General features: G+C 34.4%; 1 protein-coding gene across 1 annotated transcript in view; it reads left to right on the top strand.

Annotated features, from left to right (window-relative positions):
- CNTNAP4 (contactin associated protein family member 4) overlaps positions 1-19,234 on the top strand; it is a 227,594-nt gene that overhangs the window by 178,981 nt on the left and 29,379 nt on the right. Inside the window, exons 14-16 of the mRNA XM_062624584.1 lie at positions 6,043-6,199; positions 9,370-9,497; positions 18,833-19,003. Coding sequence (XP_062480568.1) covers positions 6,043-6,199; positions 9,370-9,497; positions 18,833-19,003 — 456 coding nt within the window. The remainder of the gene's footprint in view (positions 1-6,042; positions 6,200-9,369; positions 9,498-18,832; positions 19,004-19,234) is intronic.

The raw sequence follows: 19,234 nt of genomic DNA, 5'->3' as shown, positions 1-19,234 counted from the left end.
CTGGCTACTATAGGTATTTTTTCTGTCAAGGTCATAGTATTTTGCTACTACAGAGCTTGAACTACTTCATATATATAGTGTTCCTACTTCTGTAAGTTACCAAGAGATATTTAAACCAGAAAAACACAAATGGCAGTTTATAATGATCTTCATTCATAGAATGAAGTGCTCTCAAAGTTAATTTCTCTCATAAATCTTTTAAATTAACAGAGCTCTTCTTGGGCTGCCTTCCAGGGATTTTTAAACATTAATGAAGGAATTATTGAGGAAATATCTCCTTAACACACACTAGAGCATAGATATCAGAAGTTTATTCCTGAATGCTTTTGAACATTTAAACATAGTGTGAGTGCTTGACAAAAAGCACTGGTAACATTAAATTTCTACTATCCAGCATAGGCATCCATAAAAAAAAAAAAAAAAAAAAAAAAAAGTTAAAATATGGATTATTGACAAAAGTATATATTTTTTTTAAGAGAATAATGAATGGAGACATTCTGACGTACTTAAGGAAAAATAAAGTTTATGCAGTGTACTTAAATCTTAACTCTCACTGACACAGAGCTACTGTTAATAGGATTTACCATTAAAATTCCTTCTAAATAGTCCAAATAATGAGGAAGAAAAACATCTTATTGTTTACCATCTTTTGAAAATTATGTAAAATCATTTGACTACACCACCAGAAACTCTGAAACTGCTCAAATTGATTTAATGGCAACCTTTCCTACTCAGCATAAGGCAGGTCTCTGACTGCAGCAGTCTTTGGTTCTGTCTCTAAACTCTTGAAATACGTACTCTTTCTCCTTAATAACATCATGGATAGCACTGGACTTCTTGGACTAGAATTTACTTTTGGCAGAATTATCTGCTTAAAAACATCTCTACAGCATAAAAGTTGAACTTATGCCTTAAGATGTCCCCCTGAGCGTCCTTTTACGTATGGATTCCAAACTAAAGTTATGGTTAGATGGTCAAAAGCCTGATTTACACCAAGCAAAGGGTTTCAAGATTCCTGTTGATATTAGACATTACATATCACAGGCTAAGTGGAAGCCACCCAAACCCCCAAAATAAACCCCAGTTTCTCAACTCACGAGTTCCAGTTGAGTGATCAGACTGGAAACAATGAAAACATTTAGGTTGGAGAAGACAGGAGCAGAGGGAAAGACCCAGGCAAGTAGGACTTTTATTTTTCATCTTGTAATCCAATGAGATTGCACAGAAATACTTAGATATGGTTGGCTTCACCAACACTGTTCTCAGGCTGGAAGTCAAAACACAGCACTGCACCAGCTAACACAAAGGAAAAAACATGACTGCTACTGCTGAACCCAGTACAGTGCATTAGGTCAATTGTGCTGAGACATCTAAAATTTAGAGGTTTGAATGGTAGAAGTGAATAGAAGTTATAAGCATGGAAAAGTTATTTGTGAGTTTTATAGATTTTCTAAAATCCTTCTTTGTTTAAACATTACCAAAGACTGTACCAAATGCAGCTTGCCATTCCTTTAAAGAATAGCCTTTAGTCTGTTCTGAAAGAACTCTGAAGTGACAGAAAGCTAGGATCAAGTGATGGTCAGTCTTGGTTTCTGCAGGAAGGACACTTAAAACAGTCAAAGCTGAGTTTTGTGATTTAGAGATGAAATAACACTTATTAAGGAAAGTTAGGGTTTAAGTTTCCCTCTCTGTTTGAAAGCATCCAGAACCACACCTTACAACTGTTTAGAGGATGTTTTAACTTTGCCTTATATTTTATAACATTAATTCAATCACTTCCTTTAAATCAAACTCAGATTTTTACATTTCACGAATTATATCTGACATTTTTTAGCCCAAAGATAGTGACCATGGTGGATGACTTACTAAGGATAGATCCTTTTTAACCCATTCACTTAGAATAACAGTGAAACCAGATGAAGTTCCTGAGAGAACAAGCAGATGTCTCTTTGTAGATATAGACTGCTCTATTATTTTGAAGGGCTAGGTCTCACCTACAAGGAGAAAGAAAAAAGTGGGTGCTTTTTTCAAAATGTATGTGTTAATACTGTTTTTTTGGGAGCTCAGCGTTCAGTGTGCTTAGAGTATCCACTGAAACAGATGTTTTCAACATCTCAATTAACATCAGCAGCAAACAACATGAGTCTTAGCACAGTCTTAGAATCACAGACACACAGATCACTGAGTAGCCAAGGCTGGAAAAGATGTCCAGAGGTCACCAAGTCCAGTGCCTCTGCTCAAACATGGCAACCTGGAATTTGTCCAGGACCATGTCCAGACCACTTTTTAATGTCTTCAGGGATGGACAACTCCACAGTCTCTCTGGGCAATCTGTGCCAGTGATCAGTCACCCTAACAGTGCATTTTTTCCTGATGTTCAGGAAGAGCATCCCATATACCAGTTTGTGCCCATTGCCTCTTGTCCTGTCACTGGGCACAACTGGAAAGAGCCTTCTTTATACCCTCCCTTTAGGCATTTACGTAAATGGATGAGATCCCTCCCCAAAATTCTCCATGTGTGCCTTTCTTCATGTGTGGTTTCACCTGTGCTGAAGAGAGGGGAGTAATCACCTCCTCCTACCTGCTGGCAACATCTCAACCTCCTAATTCAGTTCAGGATAACAATAGCCTTCTTTGCAGCAAGGGCACATTGACAGCTCAAGTTCAACCTTGTGTCCTTCAAGACCCCCAGGCTCTCTTCAGCCAAAATGCTTTCCAGTTGGGTGGCCCACAGCATATTTTGCTGCCTGTGGCAGTTCCTCCTCAGGTGCAGAACTTTGCAATTCCCCTTGTTAAATTTCATGAGGTTTCTGTTAGCAAGTTTTTTAGCCCTTGGACAGCGGTGTGACCCTCTGGAATATCAGCCACTCCTTCCAATGTCTTGGTGCACATAAGAGTCCAAAAGGTTTCATAAGTGGCAGAAGATTAGGGTTATATTTACACACTGTAGAGGTTGTAGCTAAATAAGACCTGAGCAATCACTTTAAAATTATGTAGACCAGATATCTAGCTCACTCTTAAGCAGAGCTCTTTACAGAATTAGCTGCATCAGTGCTGCTTTCTAAAAGACATATCTACAGTTTTAGAAGCAGTCAAGCAATCTACTCTTAAGCAAAATTGGGAATGCTTAGATAAGCCCTATTTAAAACTGGGATGCATCTAAACTGATAACAGTGTGGTGTGAATATTTACTAAAATAGTTTTAGTCTGGCAAATACATTTATTCTTTGAATACTATGAAATATAAGCTGAGGCTTACATTTTAAATTTGTTTCTGAGGCTGTGAGAGGAAGTTTTTCAAATATCCTCCAATTTATCATCTTTTTCTTTCAGAAATAAACATTTAAAAGTTACTGATATCATAGAAAAGGAAATTCTAGTATCTTTGAAAATTATAAGTTCATGCAACCCCATGAAATACTTCTTTTATGTCCTGGATATCAGAGGGCTTGGGAAAAAAAGGGGGAATTTGGCATCCTCCATTGTTTTCATATCTTTTTTCATCAAGATATATCTTTCACCTGAAGGGCATAAAGATAAGACAAAACATACTCCTCTGAAGAGCAGCAATTTTGGATTTGAAAATTTGTTTGTTACAGAAAAATATAGTTCTATTTTTTTGAGAGCTTTGGAAATAGATTTATTACCTATTTTTACGTGAAACGTGTAATTTTCAGCCTGCTTTAGCAAGTATGCATTCTAACTTTTCATGTCTCAATAGAACCATAAACTTCAAAAGTTTTACTAAAATTTTTTGTGAGGAAATGGCAATTTTACATGTGAATTATAATTAAATTTTATAGGATGTTCATCCTATTTAAAAGAGCTCAGAAAGCTAGATAAGTATTCTGTTTCAAATAGAAATGCTTTAAAAAATTGAAGTTTAGGAAAGTAAAGTGATCTTACTTGAAATTTTCCCTTGCTAAATTAGTTGCTATTTCATCTATTCATAGTGAAGACTATGATGATAGTCTTCACCAAGTTTTCCTGTTTTAAGATCACATTTATGTATTTTCTTGCTGATTTTTATGCATGTTTCTTTGAATGATCTTATAGTCAGTATTACAAACCAAACAAAAAACAGTCAATCCCACATAGCTGATAATTGAAGCATTACTTAGCATTGAAATGAAATTCAAATAACATTTTACTGAAATAAGTTTGTTCTGTTTCATTTATTATAAGCACAATGAAATAGCAGAATTTGAAATGCAAATAGGTACATTATCAAATTGCCTACACAATTTAATCCCTCCAACTTCTGCTATCTGTATCACTAGCTATATTTGACAAGTACAAAATTTGGTGATGGTCATATAAAATATTTTTTGGAATAGGAAGTCTTAAAGAAATTCTTAACTGACTGTATTTTAAGAATACATTATATTCAATCAGCCTGTATAGCATTTGTGAACAACATAATTAAAGTAGTCACCTGTTAATACATTTATGTGATCGTCATGAAGAAATCTCTAAACATTTTACTAAGAAGCTTCATTTTCCTTAGTCAATATTTTCTGCCAAAGCAAGGGTAACGATCTGGGCTAATCAGTATGAACTTGCAGCCTTTCAGTAAATACTGTCTTTTCACCCAGCTATATGAACAAATAACTGAGACCATTTTTTAAAGATACCCAAATGTCCCTAGTGAAAGACTGGGAATATTAATTCTAATTACAGTATAAACCTAAGCTGTGTTGTTGAAACAGCAGAAATACTCTGCTTTTTACAGTCTTAGATGTTGGAAGCTTTTTAAAGTGGTGTCTGATAAATTATTTATAAACTGCCACTAGGTTTTCTTCCTCCTGTGATGGCTTGCAAACACAAACACTGATATTGGACGTTGATGCCATTATGCAAGTTTGACTTTTCCAGAAAATGCTCATACTGGTTTTTGGCCTGCTGTGCTGACAGTTGTGTGGTAATGAATGCAGTCAATGTGTTTATAATCTGAGAGACTGTCAGTGTAACAGAGGTCTTTTCTAACAGTGAGGTTTAGTAAACAGTGACAGTTATAAGTAAAGCTGAGACTAGGATAAATTCCAGCTTCTTCGTGGGGGCCTGCTGCTGAATACTTGGAGATCCGACAACAGCAAAAAGAAGTGCATCTATAAGAAAATAATTTATCAGTCCTTGATTTCTTCTCAGGCTTTGACATTCAAACATTGCATCTATCACCCTTCTTCCTTCTCATTTGAGATGGTTTATTTTTATGCTTTGTATCTTTTAGCTATTATCTGTTCAGGATATATTTCCTGCTGCTGTGCTTGCTTCGCAACATCTTTAAGCTTAATCTGCAGTATTGTAACATTAAGAAAACATCCAGTTTTATCATCTTGCTACAAATAATGCTGACTGGATGCAACACACAGAGATGTAATAGTCCTGGGAAACCTCACTTCTGCTCACCAGATAAATCATCTTGCTTATGGGAGCGCCATTAACATGATTTCTGCTGCAAAGTATATAAATTCTGAATCTGCTGCCTGTGACCAAACAGCTGTCTTTGGGCATTTCTGATTAACACCACTGTTCAGCTTCTTAACATTTGTCACAGATACAGGTAGTAGTATTCTTGCTAGTGAGATGAGACAATTTCTCCACAGCTTTTCTGTCACTCTTCTCATTTTGTTGCTGGTAGTTCCATGATCTGAAATTGGTATTTACTGAGGAATATACTACCCTGATTCTTAGGGTGATGGCATTTCCTCTTCCATGGACCATTTTAAAATGAATTATATTAATGCACTACTTAAGATAAATGATTCTAATATCATGGCTGGCTGAGCTAGGGACTGTGAGTTCTCTTTGCCTTAATGCAAGCAAAAGCCTGTGACAATCATTTAATACCTGATAATGAAGTATTAAACTGAATAATCATTTATCAAGTAAATGTAGTAAATTTTTTTTCCAATTGTTGTTTAAAGTTTTTAGATTTAAGGGGTGATTTTTCTCTGCTTAACCTTTCAGAAACTTGCTTGGATGAGAAAAGCTGGAAGAAGTAAGAGATTAGTTACTGATTTTCTCTAACCTGTCTTTTAGGCGGGATGCCACTGAGCTGGTGGATTGGAAGAACCAATGAAATACAGACTTACTGGGGAGGGTCCTTGCCAGCTGTACGAAAGTGTGCTTGTGGATTACAGGGAAACTGTATTGATTCACAGCATTACTGCAACTGTGATGCAGACAGAGATGAATGGTGATTTTTTACTGTTGTTTATTCATAATATTTTCCCTGGAAAGTAAATAAAGAAAATACACAGGCCTTAGCACATTTAGAACACCAAGGTTAATGTATATTTAAAATACCATACTGTCACCTGTTTCTTTGGTATAGAACACAGACCTTAAAGGTATTTTCCAGCCTAGCTGATCTATGATTATATATGCCTTTAAGTATTATTGCTAATTCTTTTGCTATGAATTCTGGGAAGGGTTTACCTTTATACAGATACTTTCTAGTTTTTCAGTATATTGCATGATATATATGAAGACATTAGCTTTTGCCTTTAATGCAGCTTCAGTTATTAGTTTTAGCATACTGGAAATAATTAAGAAGAAAAGTACATTTTTCATGTAATTTTTAATTACACTTTTTACGTTTAGACTTTTTACCTTCTTTTTTGTCATCTACAACTTAGATAATTAAAATTGGACACCCTTGCTCTCAGCAAAGGAAAGAACTGTTATGGAATCCTACTTTAAGGGGATAGAAGTATTTCTAAGATGTGGATCTTCCACTTGTACTTGAAATTCTCTGACATTATTTATGATCCCATTGGAATTAGTACTGTAAGAGATGAGTTCCTGTTACAATATCAAATCTGATCCTGACTTTTCAATTAGGGGGATCAAATACAACTTCCTCATCAATAGCTCCAATAAAGTATAGGACTCTATAGAGCTGGAAAAGATCTTCCAAATGAAAGCTTTTGTACTGAAGAAACTTTTAAGCTTTTAAACTTGTAAAGCATATTTATATAAATCAGATTCAGTTAGTACATTAATATAAGCATGTTAATGTATCAACATCTGGTTTTTGAAAAATAAATAATGTAAGAAAGGTACTTAGGATCATATTCATGTGCACAAAATGAAGCAATACATTATTTTCTCCTCAAGTTATAGATCCTTCCTTTAAAGGAACTACTAGTGAATTTGTTTGGAAGATGCTTATTCTCTCATCGTGATCAGGGAACACAGATACAGAAGTGAAAATACAACAAAGAGTTAGAAAATTCTTAACAAGTTTCTGGAGGGAAAGAATTAGGATACGCAGTAAAACTCACAGAGTGATGTCTTCTGTTCTCATTCCAATAAAGAAATTAAACAAATGTGAGAATTTTTGTATCATTATGCTGTACTAAAATACAGTCAACTTTTGATTCCCAAAAGGAAAACAAGTGTTAAAAGATTAGCTCATTTTAAGAGATGATTTTGAGTAGTTGCTAGTATATGTAATGCATTCTTGCTCAGTTTTGTCATTCATTTCATCTATGCTCATGTACATGGGTTAATTTATAATGGTAACACACTTGTAAATAAAGCAGATAGAGGATGATACACATGTCTTCTCTGTAGACACTCTAAGTGAAAACATTTTGATGATTCTGTTACATTAAAAATATGACTTCCTTAAATTTTTATATATATTCACTTCTGACATTTTAATTTTCAGTTTAAGTGGTGGCTTATCCCAGTAACTACAATGTTATGGAGGCTTTGTTTACACTTGTTTTGGTAGTTGTGTTTAGTATTACATTTGGTTCCTTAGAGACTACTGGTTTGAATCAGTTGACTCAACACTGTTTACAAGGTGAAAAAAGCAGGTAGAATCAGTACTTGTTTCAGATGCTTTCAGAGCACAGAAACCCAGAGTTACTTGCAGCATGGTTTTGAAAATCTGGTTATGATATTCTATATATTTTATAGTTTGGACATAGATTTAGCTCTAAAATTCCTTGTTTGACTAATCAAGCATCTTTAAGTCTAAAACAAAAAAATACACTATTTAAAAAAAAATCTTGTCCTAAAGATCTACAAGAATGCAAATCCTCTCTGCAGAAGAGCCAAACTAGTTATTATTTTCCATTTATTTGCATCATAGTTTAACTATCCTTTTTTTAGTGTTTTGAGGGCTTTTTTTTCAGTTTTAAATTAGAAATCTGCAATATCTCATCTCATAAAAAAATCTAATTAAAAAAATGTTTTGCATTTCTCACTTAAGAAAGAATGTTTCATGGAGAAAAAATCTTTCATGGAAAAAAAAAATGTACACTTTTTTTTGCACTGTGTCCAAGACACATAAACAGAAATTGTAAGCAGCAGAAATATGGTGATGTTAGTAAAAGGAGGAAGGACGGGGTGGGGGGAAATCACTAATTTCATTCAGTATAAGGATGGACTCTCGTCATGTTGTCTCAGTCCTAGTGCACGATATACTGAGAAAGGGGATTGCTAAGCCTAGCTACATTCCCAGAGAAACATGGTGGCTTGCTTGATGAGTTGTGTCTTGTGTTTAATCTCTGAGCAGTGTGAGTTCCAGATTGACTCCCCTCTCTGAGTTTGTTCTGTTGTCTCTGATGTATTTGCTTTGCCGATTAAAAGGAAGATTCAACTATAAATAGATTGAATGGACAAATTTAATTTTCCAGAATGATCCTGAGTGATTGAATATTTTCAGGCCTTCAGGAGAAGCAATTTTAGGGCCAAAACTGGTGTTTATGAAAGTTTTACATTCTGTTTTGACACTAAGTTGTCAGAGATTTTGAACAAGCAATTTGATCTAAGATTACAAGTACTGTATGTGTGCTCTGAGTGCTAGGTTGTGTATTTCCTTTCATGACAGTTACATATTTATAGCATATGCTGCTTTTCCTGTACACTAGACATGACTTTGTAATTTTGTAATTTTTTTTTAAGTTTTGTCAAAATGAAAGAAGAAAAAAGGAACCAAACCCCTTAGACTTATTTAAAAGTTGTAGTAAGCCATTTACTATTCCATAATGAAGAGAAAGCGAATTATAGACACAGTATGTCCTTAGCAACATAAAATCACTGACACAGGTAAATACATTAGCTTGAGCAGCCAGTCAGGTACCCCTTTATGTCAAAAAGAGTTCTCCTATGGTTATGCAGACAAGTGCAGCCAAAAGTCTGCCCACTTATCATTAATTTGTTTCAGTCCTGCCAAATGAACACAGTATCAATACCAAAGCATAGGTCTGTGATCACAGTTTTTTGTATTACCTATAGAATTATGCAACCCTTTAGTCAGAATTTGGTTCTTTCCTTTTTCCCAGCAATGTGTTAACGATAATGACACATTTGTCAGAAACATTTAGGAGACATATCTTTTTACTTTTTCAGGACTAATGATACTGGATTCCTTTCCTACAAAGATCATCTACCAGTGACTGAAATTGTGATCACAGATACTGACAGACCAAATTCTGAAGCAGCTTACAAACTGGGACCTTTGCTTTGCCGTGGTGACAGTAAGTAACAACTGCAGAGTTTTGCTAAGCAAAAACTGATTTTGATAGCAGTAATTGTAAATGTTGTTTGAAAAGCAGCCTCAGATACACTTTTGTAAATATTTCAACCTTTTCCTTTAGTAATTAGAAACAAAAAAGACAAAATGCCATGGTCTAGTGCAAACCAGAGCAGAATTGTAGAAATATATTGTCAATGATACGTATCAATATTAAAGACAGAAATTGCATAGTGTTCAAACAGATATTTTGAGTACAGTGTATTTATACAATTTGAATTAAGTTATCAATAAAGCATTACATGAAGGGGAATTCATAACTGCTTATCGTATATTGGGAACATACCCTTCACTAGATATGCATGCTTCCATAACCCAACCTTATGCATATTAACTCCTCTGAGTGTTTGCATAACTGTGAAAACCATACTACAGGAGATTAATCCAAGTATACTACAGGAGATGAGTCCAGTATATGCAATACCTATGAGCAAAGTTTCAACTCCACACAAGAATTTAAAATTTGGGAAGTTATACAGTAATTCAAAACATAAAGCATATACATCCTGTATGAAGTAACCAGGAAAATATGTGTGAAGAAACTGCTTAAAGATAATGAGACAAGTGGAGCAAAACTGGTACCTTAGTGAATATTTGTAATGACATTTCTGATTTCATTATTTGTCAGCAAAGGAAACAGATTTTGGTTTAAGTTCAATTGTAAATTAATGCACAAAATTCTATGACTGCTGTAGTATCTATTTTTATTCATTATGTGATTTTTCTCCATAATAATATTATGTGTTTGATTTACAAATTTCTTCAGCCCGTATGAATAACATTCCAATAAAAAGTGCCTGTCTGTACTTTTAGGTTCACTCGGGATACTGCATAGATAAATAAATACAAATACAAATGTATTTATTTTTATGCCATCTCTGCTTTCATTCCTGTGGCTTTTCAGGGAAATTTATAGCTGAAAGATTTGTAACAGATGTGTCTTACAGCAGTGCATTCTAATTTTTTAATGGAAATTTGTAAGACATGAAAAGTGCCCTGTTAGGTGCTTCCTAATCACTTGTCTGACATCAGATTGTGAGCTCATCATTTATCCTACCTACCAAAGAACTGGTCAATCATGGTGTTATGATATAGGATTATGGTATAATTGAGAGTGGGAAGGAACTAATGAGGTCTCCTTCTTAAACCAGGATCAGCCATGAGCTTGGACCAGCTCTCTCAGGGCTTTGTCTAATTGGACCTTGAAGACCGCAAGGATGCAGCATACACTACATCTCCTGGCAGCCTGCTCCGCTTCTTGTCTGTTGTGGAGAATTCCTTTTACTTAAATCAAGCCTGAAATACTGTTGTTTCAACTTATACACATTTTTTTTTGATACTCACATCTTGCACCAGTGCAAAGAGCATGGCTCCATCTTTTTGATAATCTTACCTTAGGTTTTGAGGGCTGCTGTCATGTCCCCCAGTAAGCTATCCCTCATCCAGGTTGAACCAGTCCAGGTACCTCAGCCTGAAAGTCAGGAAAAGTGCTCCAGACCTGAACATCCTAGTGGCCTCTTTCATACTCATTCCTGTTTATCAATGTTTTTCCTGTACCGTAGGCCCCAAAATTGGAGGCAGTGCGTAAATTTTATCTACAAGTGTTGGGTAAAGGGGAATAACCACCTCTCTGAACTGACTGACCATGCTCATACAGCCTATGATGCAGCGGGCCTCCATTGTGGCCAAGGGCAATAAAAACAGGGAAGATGACAGTGACGAAACAGAAGTTTTTGCAGCTTCTGTAGTACTAAGAAGTGGGCAAAATTTCCATTTCATTACTCACCAAGTTCCCAACTATAATTAATTACATAACCTGACCCCAATTATCACAAATCTTGAAATGTGGAAGCCAACTAGCTTCCCCGGGTGAGTCATTAAAACATACAGACAGTTCTGACACCCATTGACCTCCCTGCCTTTATTTGATGTTTGCTTTTTCTGAGTGATTGAATTGTGGCAAAATTTCACACTGATATTAAAGGATAACTGTGTTTCTAGACAAGCTGCAATAGAGAACTCTATCATGAGTACAAACACAAGAACTGAGTCTGAATGTCAGAGACTACATTATAGAATTTAACTTCAGAAATTTGGAACTAAAATAATCTCAGTGAAAAGACATTGCAGAATATAACAGTTAATGGTAATAACAGTAAAAATTTTAAAAGGAATGTTCACTTTGATTTTTAAATAAAAACAGCAATAGTGCAATATTTCTCAGCTGTTTATATCACATAAAGACATAGATAATAAGAGATGCCATGCTTTCAGGGAGGTAGGGACTAAAATTTGAGAGAAATTTCTGAAGGAAATATTAATGTAAAGTCATAGAATTTTTGCATAAAACCAAAGTGCAGGTTGTTGAGTAAAAATGTTGATTGTATGATAATACATAATACAATATAAAAATTTAAAGTGTCATATAATCTGATGCATAAGTCATAACATATATCATATGTAACATATAATAAATTATTTATATTCTATACTTAGCACACTATATCATTCTACATGATTTATGTTAAAATGACAGATAATATGGACTATAGCATATGTAATGGCTGATGCATAATATATATATAAAATTACATTAATACACTTTATTATATACAACATAATTATATGTATTAAAATAAGTATTCTATCTTATAATTTTAATCATTATACTGCAAATGACTGAGTGTACAACTTGCTGGAATTTTTTGCGCTGGTTTTTATATATCAGCAATGGTTTTTATGAAAAAATTAATGTTTCATTTTCCAGAAAATGTATAGTAGTTATAGTAGTAGTTTCTGAGCTCTACATGTTAAATTTCACAGTGGTTGAAACTGGTGAAGTCTCAACTGTCTTGTAAGATTGGCAGTAATATAGCACTTTGAAACTTCAGGAAAGAAGCAGTTGTTTATTAAGACTGTTTTTCTAATCTGAGGTTGGAGACAACCATGAGGCCCTAATTAAATTCACTGTTAATGACATTTATTTTCTTTTCACCTTTGGATAGGTGGAGAGCACAAAAAAGATCTAGTAGAAAATACCCATTTCTCATAAGTGCTGTCAAACAAAAAGGTATCATTTTGGATTCACAAGTGTGATTTGAGAACTCTCCAGAGAGATTATTGCTTATTTCTGCTTTTCTCACTCTCTACAACTAAATTATACAATTCTACTTCCTAGAGTATATTCTTTTATTAAGCACTTTTTTTATTCTTTCTGGAAGACATAAGTTATTCTGAACTGCTCACTGGCGTACCATATGAAAAAGTATGGGAGAAGGTTTACTTGCATTTGTGGTACAATTAGACTTCACTAAATGATTTGAAACTGAAAGATCATAAATTCTAAATATGTCAATAATGTAGTCCTTGTAGGAAATCCATTTAGAGATTAAAATAATTGTTTATGCCTACAACAGAATCAGGCAGATCCATAAATATTTTTTTAAGTGAATTCTCATAAACCACTGTTGGCTAAGTTTCAGAGTCAGAGTTACTTCATTTGGTGCTTCTAATAAATCATGTATCATTGTAGTCCAGAGGAAGTTGCCTGTTCTTCATTGCACATTTTTTATTTTGACTCTTTTATTTAACATTGCATTTCTGTACTTGTTTCTTTCTGTTAGGTTTTATGGATTGACTCACTTCAATGAAGTCTTTTGTTAGAAAGCCTAACTATATATTTGCTAGAACAAATCAGGCAAAAGTAACAAAATAAAAGAAAAATAATAGCAAAAGCAATACCACTAGAGGGTTTTTTTAATGTACAAAGTTCCATCCAGATATGAATATGGACTTATTTGAGCAAGTCCATAGGAGGGCCATGAAGATGATCAGAGGACTGGAGCACCTCTTCTATGAATGCAGACTGGGAGAACTGGGCTTTTTCAGCCTGGAAAAGAGAAGGCTCCACAAGGACCTTACATCAACCTTCCAGCGACCTAAAGAGGTCCTGCAAGACAGCTGGAGAGGGACTTTCATACAAGGGCATGTAGTGACAGAACAAACTGTAATGACCCTAAACTGAAAGAGGGGAGATTTAGGTTAGATATTAGGAAGGAGTTCTTTATTGTGAGGTTTTTGAGGCGGTGGCGCAGGTTGCTCAGGGAAATTGTGGCTGCCCCATACCTGGAAGTGTTTAAGGCCAGGTTGGATGGGGGTTGGAGAAACTTGTGCTAGTTGAAGGTGTCCCTACCAATGGCAGGGGGGTTGGAACTAGATGATCTCTAAGGTTCCTTCCAACCCAAACCATTCTATGACTCTATGATTCCATGATAATAATGATTTTTCTCTGCATTTGTGATAGTTAGCTATCTTTATTTCTAAGATGCCAAGGTGAATGGAAGTAGAAACATTCTCGTCTGTACACATGTGAGTGACACTCGTCTGTACACATGTGAGTAGCACTCACCTGTTTCTCTAACATTTAAAATATATCACTGTATTTTCCTTTTCTGTGGAACAATATAATATTCTAATAAATTGCATGCCAGCACTGCTGGTATCAGATTATAAAAATATATCTAAATATAGTGAAAGTTAAGAATAGAGTTTACCTATACCAGCTGAATAGGGTAACAGGTAAGACTTTGAAGTATAAGAGGACAAAAGAAATTTGGGAGCACTAATAGATATATCATGGTTTTCATTAAAAAAAAAATAAAATAGAAAAGGCATCTCTATTATTTTTTATATTATTCAAGAAAAAAGCCACATGTTGATAAAGTGTGATAAAGAGCTTTACTTAGTATGAGTAGATTTTTAGAAAAAACACACCATTCAAGGTTTTTTTTGTTGTTTTTTTTTCCCTGCAAGAATTGACTGAAAGTACTCCAATTAATTACTATGAATTTCTAATACCTATTAGGACATACAGATATATCCTGAAACCTAATGGTCCAAAATTATGTGTAATCAGCAGGTAATTATAATCTGTTAATATCAGACTGATTCTTGGCCCAAAAATAGAATTGATGGTACAGATCTTAATTGAATGAAACTGAATATAAGGATAGGACAATGCATTTTAAAGATAATATATCCTTTAATATGAGTTTATTTACAGTAAATTTGGCCACACTTTTGAGGAACTTCTGTAGTGGTAAAGGCAAACTGATGGAGTGGTATTAGAATCTAGTAAGACATTTGGAGGAGTGTCATATACTTGGTTGAATAAAAAATAATAAAAATAGGGGGAGATCAACAAATTCAACTGCAAAATAATAGTACAAACAGATAAATGTGAGCAGATAATCCATTCAATGTGAATTCCCAGTTCCACATTTAAATAAAAAAAATAGTGTGAGCTTTGGATATAATAATTTTAGCTTTGGATATAGTAATTTTGATTCCTCTTACTTAGCTGTATAATTTTGATCTATTTTTGCTCTAACCTCAGTGTAATCAACATTATTTTGATCCTCTTTACTATTTCCTGTATGATCAAGAAGTTTAATACAAGTCTGTTCTTAGTTTTACACTATATAAAAAGGATGTAAGATTTAAGGATTTAAAGAAGTTGAAAGGCACTTTTTATTGAAAGTCTTTTAAGCTAAATATCTTCACTTAATTCAGGCAAAATCTGAAATGATATGCTCAACTTAAATGGAGTTCCACAGAGCAAGAACTTTCAAATAATGCTCTTGAAAGCAGGAGAGAAAGCCAGAAAAAGATCCAGTGGTCAGGATTTGAAGTTAGGCCAGTGAGTTGAGTGTATATGCAGACATAAATACACATAAAAATAGATAGTAAGAGCATTTGTGAATTTCCCATAAATGGACAAATTCAAATTTAATTGATTAAATATTTGTTTTACATACTCTTTTACAAACATGAATTAAATCAGGGAATTTCTATACATTCTCTAGCATATCAGAGGTAAAATCAGATTATTTCAGTTTTGCCTTCTAGTCTTTTAATCTATGAATCTTATAATAAGCAATGTAGCAGAGCTGGAAGCAGTGATATAGGTGGGGCAGCTGAACTCTACACATCCTCAGAGGCAAACAGGTGCCAGCTGGTCAGACTTCATAATATTAGGAGCATAGCTTTTGAAGAAGTAATTTGTGCAGCTCAGTAATTTTGGCCTGCTCTCTGCTGCACTCAAAGTGAAATTTTTGTGTGTAGCAAAACTGACAGAAACTTTGGGGAAATATGGAAAGAAATAGATGTAACTAAAACAAAATAGGTAGTGATGATTTTGCTGCTTGGTTTTGCACAGTATAGTGAAGCATGCATACAACATTACATACACCCCACATACCCCAAACCAAAACAAAATACCAAACCAACCAACCAACCAACCAAATGCAAGTAACAGATGATCACATAAGTTAAATGTCAGTTTAAGACACCAAGGAGGTAGGAGCAGACCAAAGACAAAATCAAAGAGGGAAAATCCTCATCATCTACTGCTACATTAGATCAGATAACCCAGTAGCGTAGATCAGACAGGCTAATGGAATCTGCAATTTTGAATGAGCATGCTTTCTACGGTATTAACCTTCTACATTATTACTGCTGTGTATTTATAATCTGATCACAGTGACATTCTAGTGAAATTCGAGGATCCTGTCAATGTACCAGAAACCAGAAGCTGCTCTTAGACAGAAGAGCACACTCTGCTGGAAGTTCTCTCGGTACCTTTTAAGTGTTTCACAAAATCTCTCTAAAAGGGAGAATATAGAAAAGATGGAAGGTACATTGAATGTTATCTTTACAAGCACTACGGTTGTTTTCAAAACACAGCAAGCACCTCCAGATTAACAGCAGTATCCCTTAGCTATATCAGTGTGTAAAAGCTGTGTAGTATTTTATGTGTCATGTCAATTTGAGATTTGTTTTTTTGTTTGTTTGTTTTTTGTTTAGGGAAAAGGGACACTAGTAAAAATATTACATACAAAAAATATTTTTGGCAACATAACTTTATTTTCTCTGCTTCAACATTCACTATCTATGTTGGAGTTTCACACTGAAAGAATGACGCTGCAACACTTAGGCATATCAAAAAGAATTGATACAAGTAATAAATAGATTTCAGTTTTCATTAAAAACCTGAAGACTGCTAAAATTTGAAATTGTAGAAAAACAATTGTTTTGAGTGCTACTTTTATTATATTTGCAACATCAAAGTGGCTAATTATCTGTCTTGTTCTCATTTGTCCCTCTTTCACTTTACAATTTTAAGTTGCTAAAACTAGCTGCTATATGCCAAAAATGAAAGTCATTTTTGCAATATAGATATGCTGCTGTTTTGTTTATAACAAAGAGGATTTTTTTTTTTTTTTACTCATAGTAAGACTGAAGTTTTAAAAATAGATAAAATGCTAAATATTATTGATTTATTAACTACATGGCATTTGGCAGTCCCAGAAAAATAAATAAGAGACTGTGAGCTAGATACTGTAAATTGAAGAAGTTATTTTCCCCCCGTGATTTATCCCTACATAGGTTACATTATAATATACTTTTACTACTTTGGTATTTAACCCTTTTAGAGGGTTAGATAGAATAACGTAGCTTAACATTCATAAATCACACAATTTTCAGAGCTGAGAAAACGAAGAGCTAGATAAGACAGGAAATTAATAGAGGAAGAAAAAAACTTATTATCCCTGCTGTCCCCCAGAGATCATTCAAATGCTTCATTGAAGCTAATTGTATCATTACTGGACTGTTACTGCTGCTATTGTCTCTCTTCTAATTGCTAGTAATGTTTTACCAATTTTGTATAAATTACTAGTATTAAACTTCCTAGTGTTTGAATTACTGGTAACAGCCAGCTCATTGTTTTTTAAATCACCATTATATACTTGAGTCATAACTGTGGTGAAATTTGCTGTATAGAAACCATGACCTGAAACAGTTGAGGAACACAGGCTTAAAATTGATCTCAATATGTAAGGCTGCTGCTTTCAGTCGATAGCATTTTGCACAGGATGATAACTCCAAGGAGCCCATCAGACAGCAAGGAGAGGAAGGTGCAAAGCTATACTTTCACAATCTGAGCCATCTATTCACAGCTCTGCCCTGCCATGTAAAAGTTATCCTGAGAGCTGGTCTAACTTGTGATGTCTGGCAATACTCCCAGATGGTGGGTGTCACAGCAAGGAATTACCAGAATAAGCACAAACATACAGCCAAGCAGCTTTTTCTAGGTATGGGATCTGAACCCTGATTAAAACTCTGCTAAAAAGTCAGGAGGAATTAGTGAATGGGCTGATTTTACTTCACTGGGTTGTGGACCAGTCCTTTATGTCACACTGTATCATAGATTTTGATTTTGCAGGTCAGAGAGAAACCTAAAGAAAAAATAACTAAAAAAATGTCCCCTCACTAAAACCAGGGAGTGCCTAGAGCAGAAACCACAATTTTGTATAGTATTTAGGCTCAGATCATAGGATTATTAGGAGAATGTGCAATGGCCTTGTTCAAGTAAGACAGAAAGGTACTGAATGCCTTATTTGATTTAGAGAGCAATATAGCTCAATAAAGAAGTACAGATACATCTGTAAGAATTCAGCAATAATAACAAGGTACCTAGCTGAACTCCATAAATGCAGATTGTTCTTATTAGAAGAGGGTGTTGTTACAGATTTTCCATAAACTTTTTAATAATCAAGAATGAAATCTAAAAAATTATGATTAAATGCCAGCTAAAAGAAAAAATGAAACCAGGGAAATATCTGTTTGATCTTGTAACCTTTTTATAAGTAAAAATTATTTACATTGGATCTATCATGTAAGCAAGAACTCATGAATTTCTGAGCTGCAGAAAACTAAAGAAGATTTAATTATTTCTTCCACAGTAATTACTAGGAGCTCTATCCCGCCTCTTTGTGCAATGTAGTAAAACAATAACAAAACTTTTTTACTTGTTATGTGAGAAATATACTGTCACAGTTACAGTGTATACTAGCTAATGGAGGTATAGTACCTCATTCAAAACTCCAATGTTTATTTCATAAAAGGATACATCATGACATAACTGGATTGTCTAGCTGAAATGCCAGGCATTTTATTTCCCATTGACTGTTTTTTTTTGGTTGCCTGAACTGAACAAAGTAATTATTCTTGCTGAATCATTTTTCTGTGTCTCCAGGAACTACCACTTTTTGTTTTATAAACTAAGCATGAGGCTTCTGTAGAAGTTAGACTCTCTGAACAATGTAACCCCTTCCTACACCTGGGCATTTCCCTTTGATTAAATGATTATAAAACTTATACTGGCAATATTAGATAACACTGTTTATCTATCACGTAATCTTTCATTTTGATAACCAGGAACATTTTGGAATTCAGCATCCTTCAACACAGAGGCATCGTACCTGCATTTCCCCACCTTCCATGGAGAGCTCAGTGCAGATATCTCATTTTTCTTTAAAACTACTGCTTCCTCAGGAGTTTTTTTAGAAAATCTGGGAATTCAAGATTTCATAAGGATAGAGTTATACTGTAAGTAACACAAATATTACTATTACTGTTGCTATTATTAGTAGTAGCACTGTTAATATAACTGACTTTTAGTAGAATTATCTTAAAGGGGGGATATTTAAAACTGCTCTCTAGCTTTATTACTTTTACTACTGCTACTGGAGCTTTATAGTCACCCCAAAAATTCTAGCACTGAAACTAAACAGCTATCTATTCAAAGATAATTTCTGCCCTAAAGAATTCTTAACCTAC

This window comes from Pezoporus occidentalis, unplaced genomic scaffold (assembly GCF_034315485.1).
Source record: "Pezoporus occidentalis ecotype Australia unplaced genomic scaffold, CSIRO_AGI_Poc_V1 ctg27, whole genome shotgun sequence".
Lineage (NCBI taxonomy): Eukaryota > Metazoa > Chordata > Aves > Psittaciformes > Psittacidae > Pezoporus > Pezoporus occidentalis.
The sequence above is the reverse complement of the archived record's forward strand: the minus strand, read 5'-3'. Positions and strand labels throughout refer to the sequence as shown.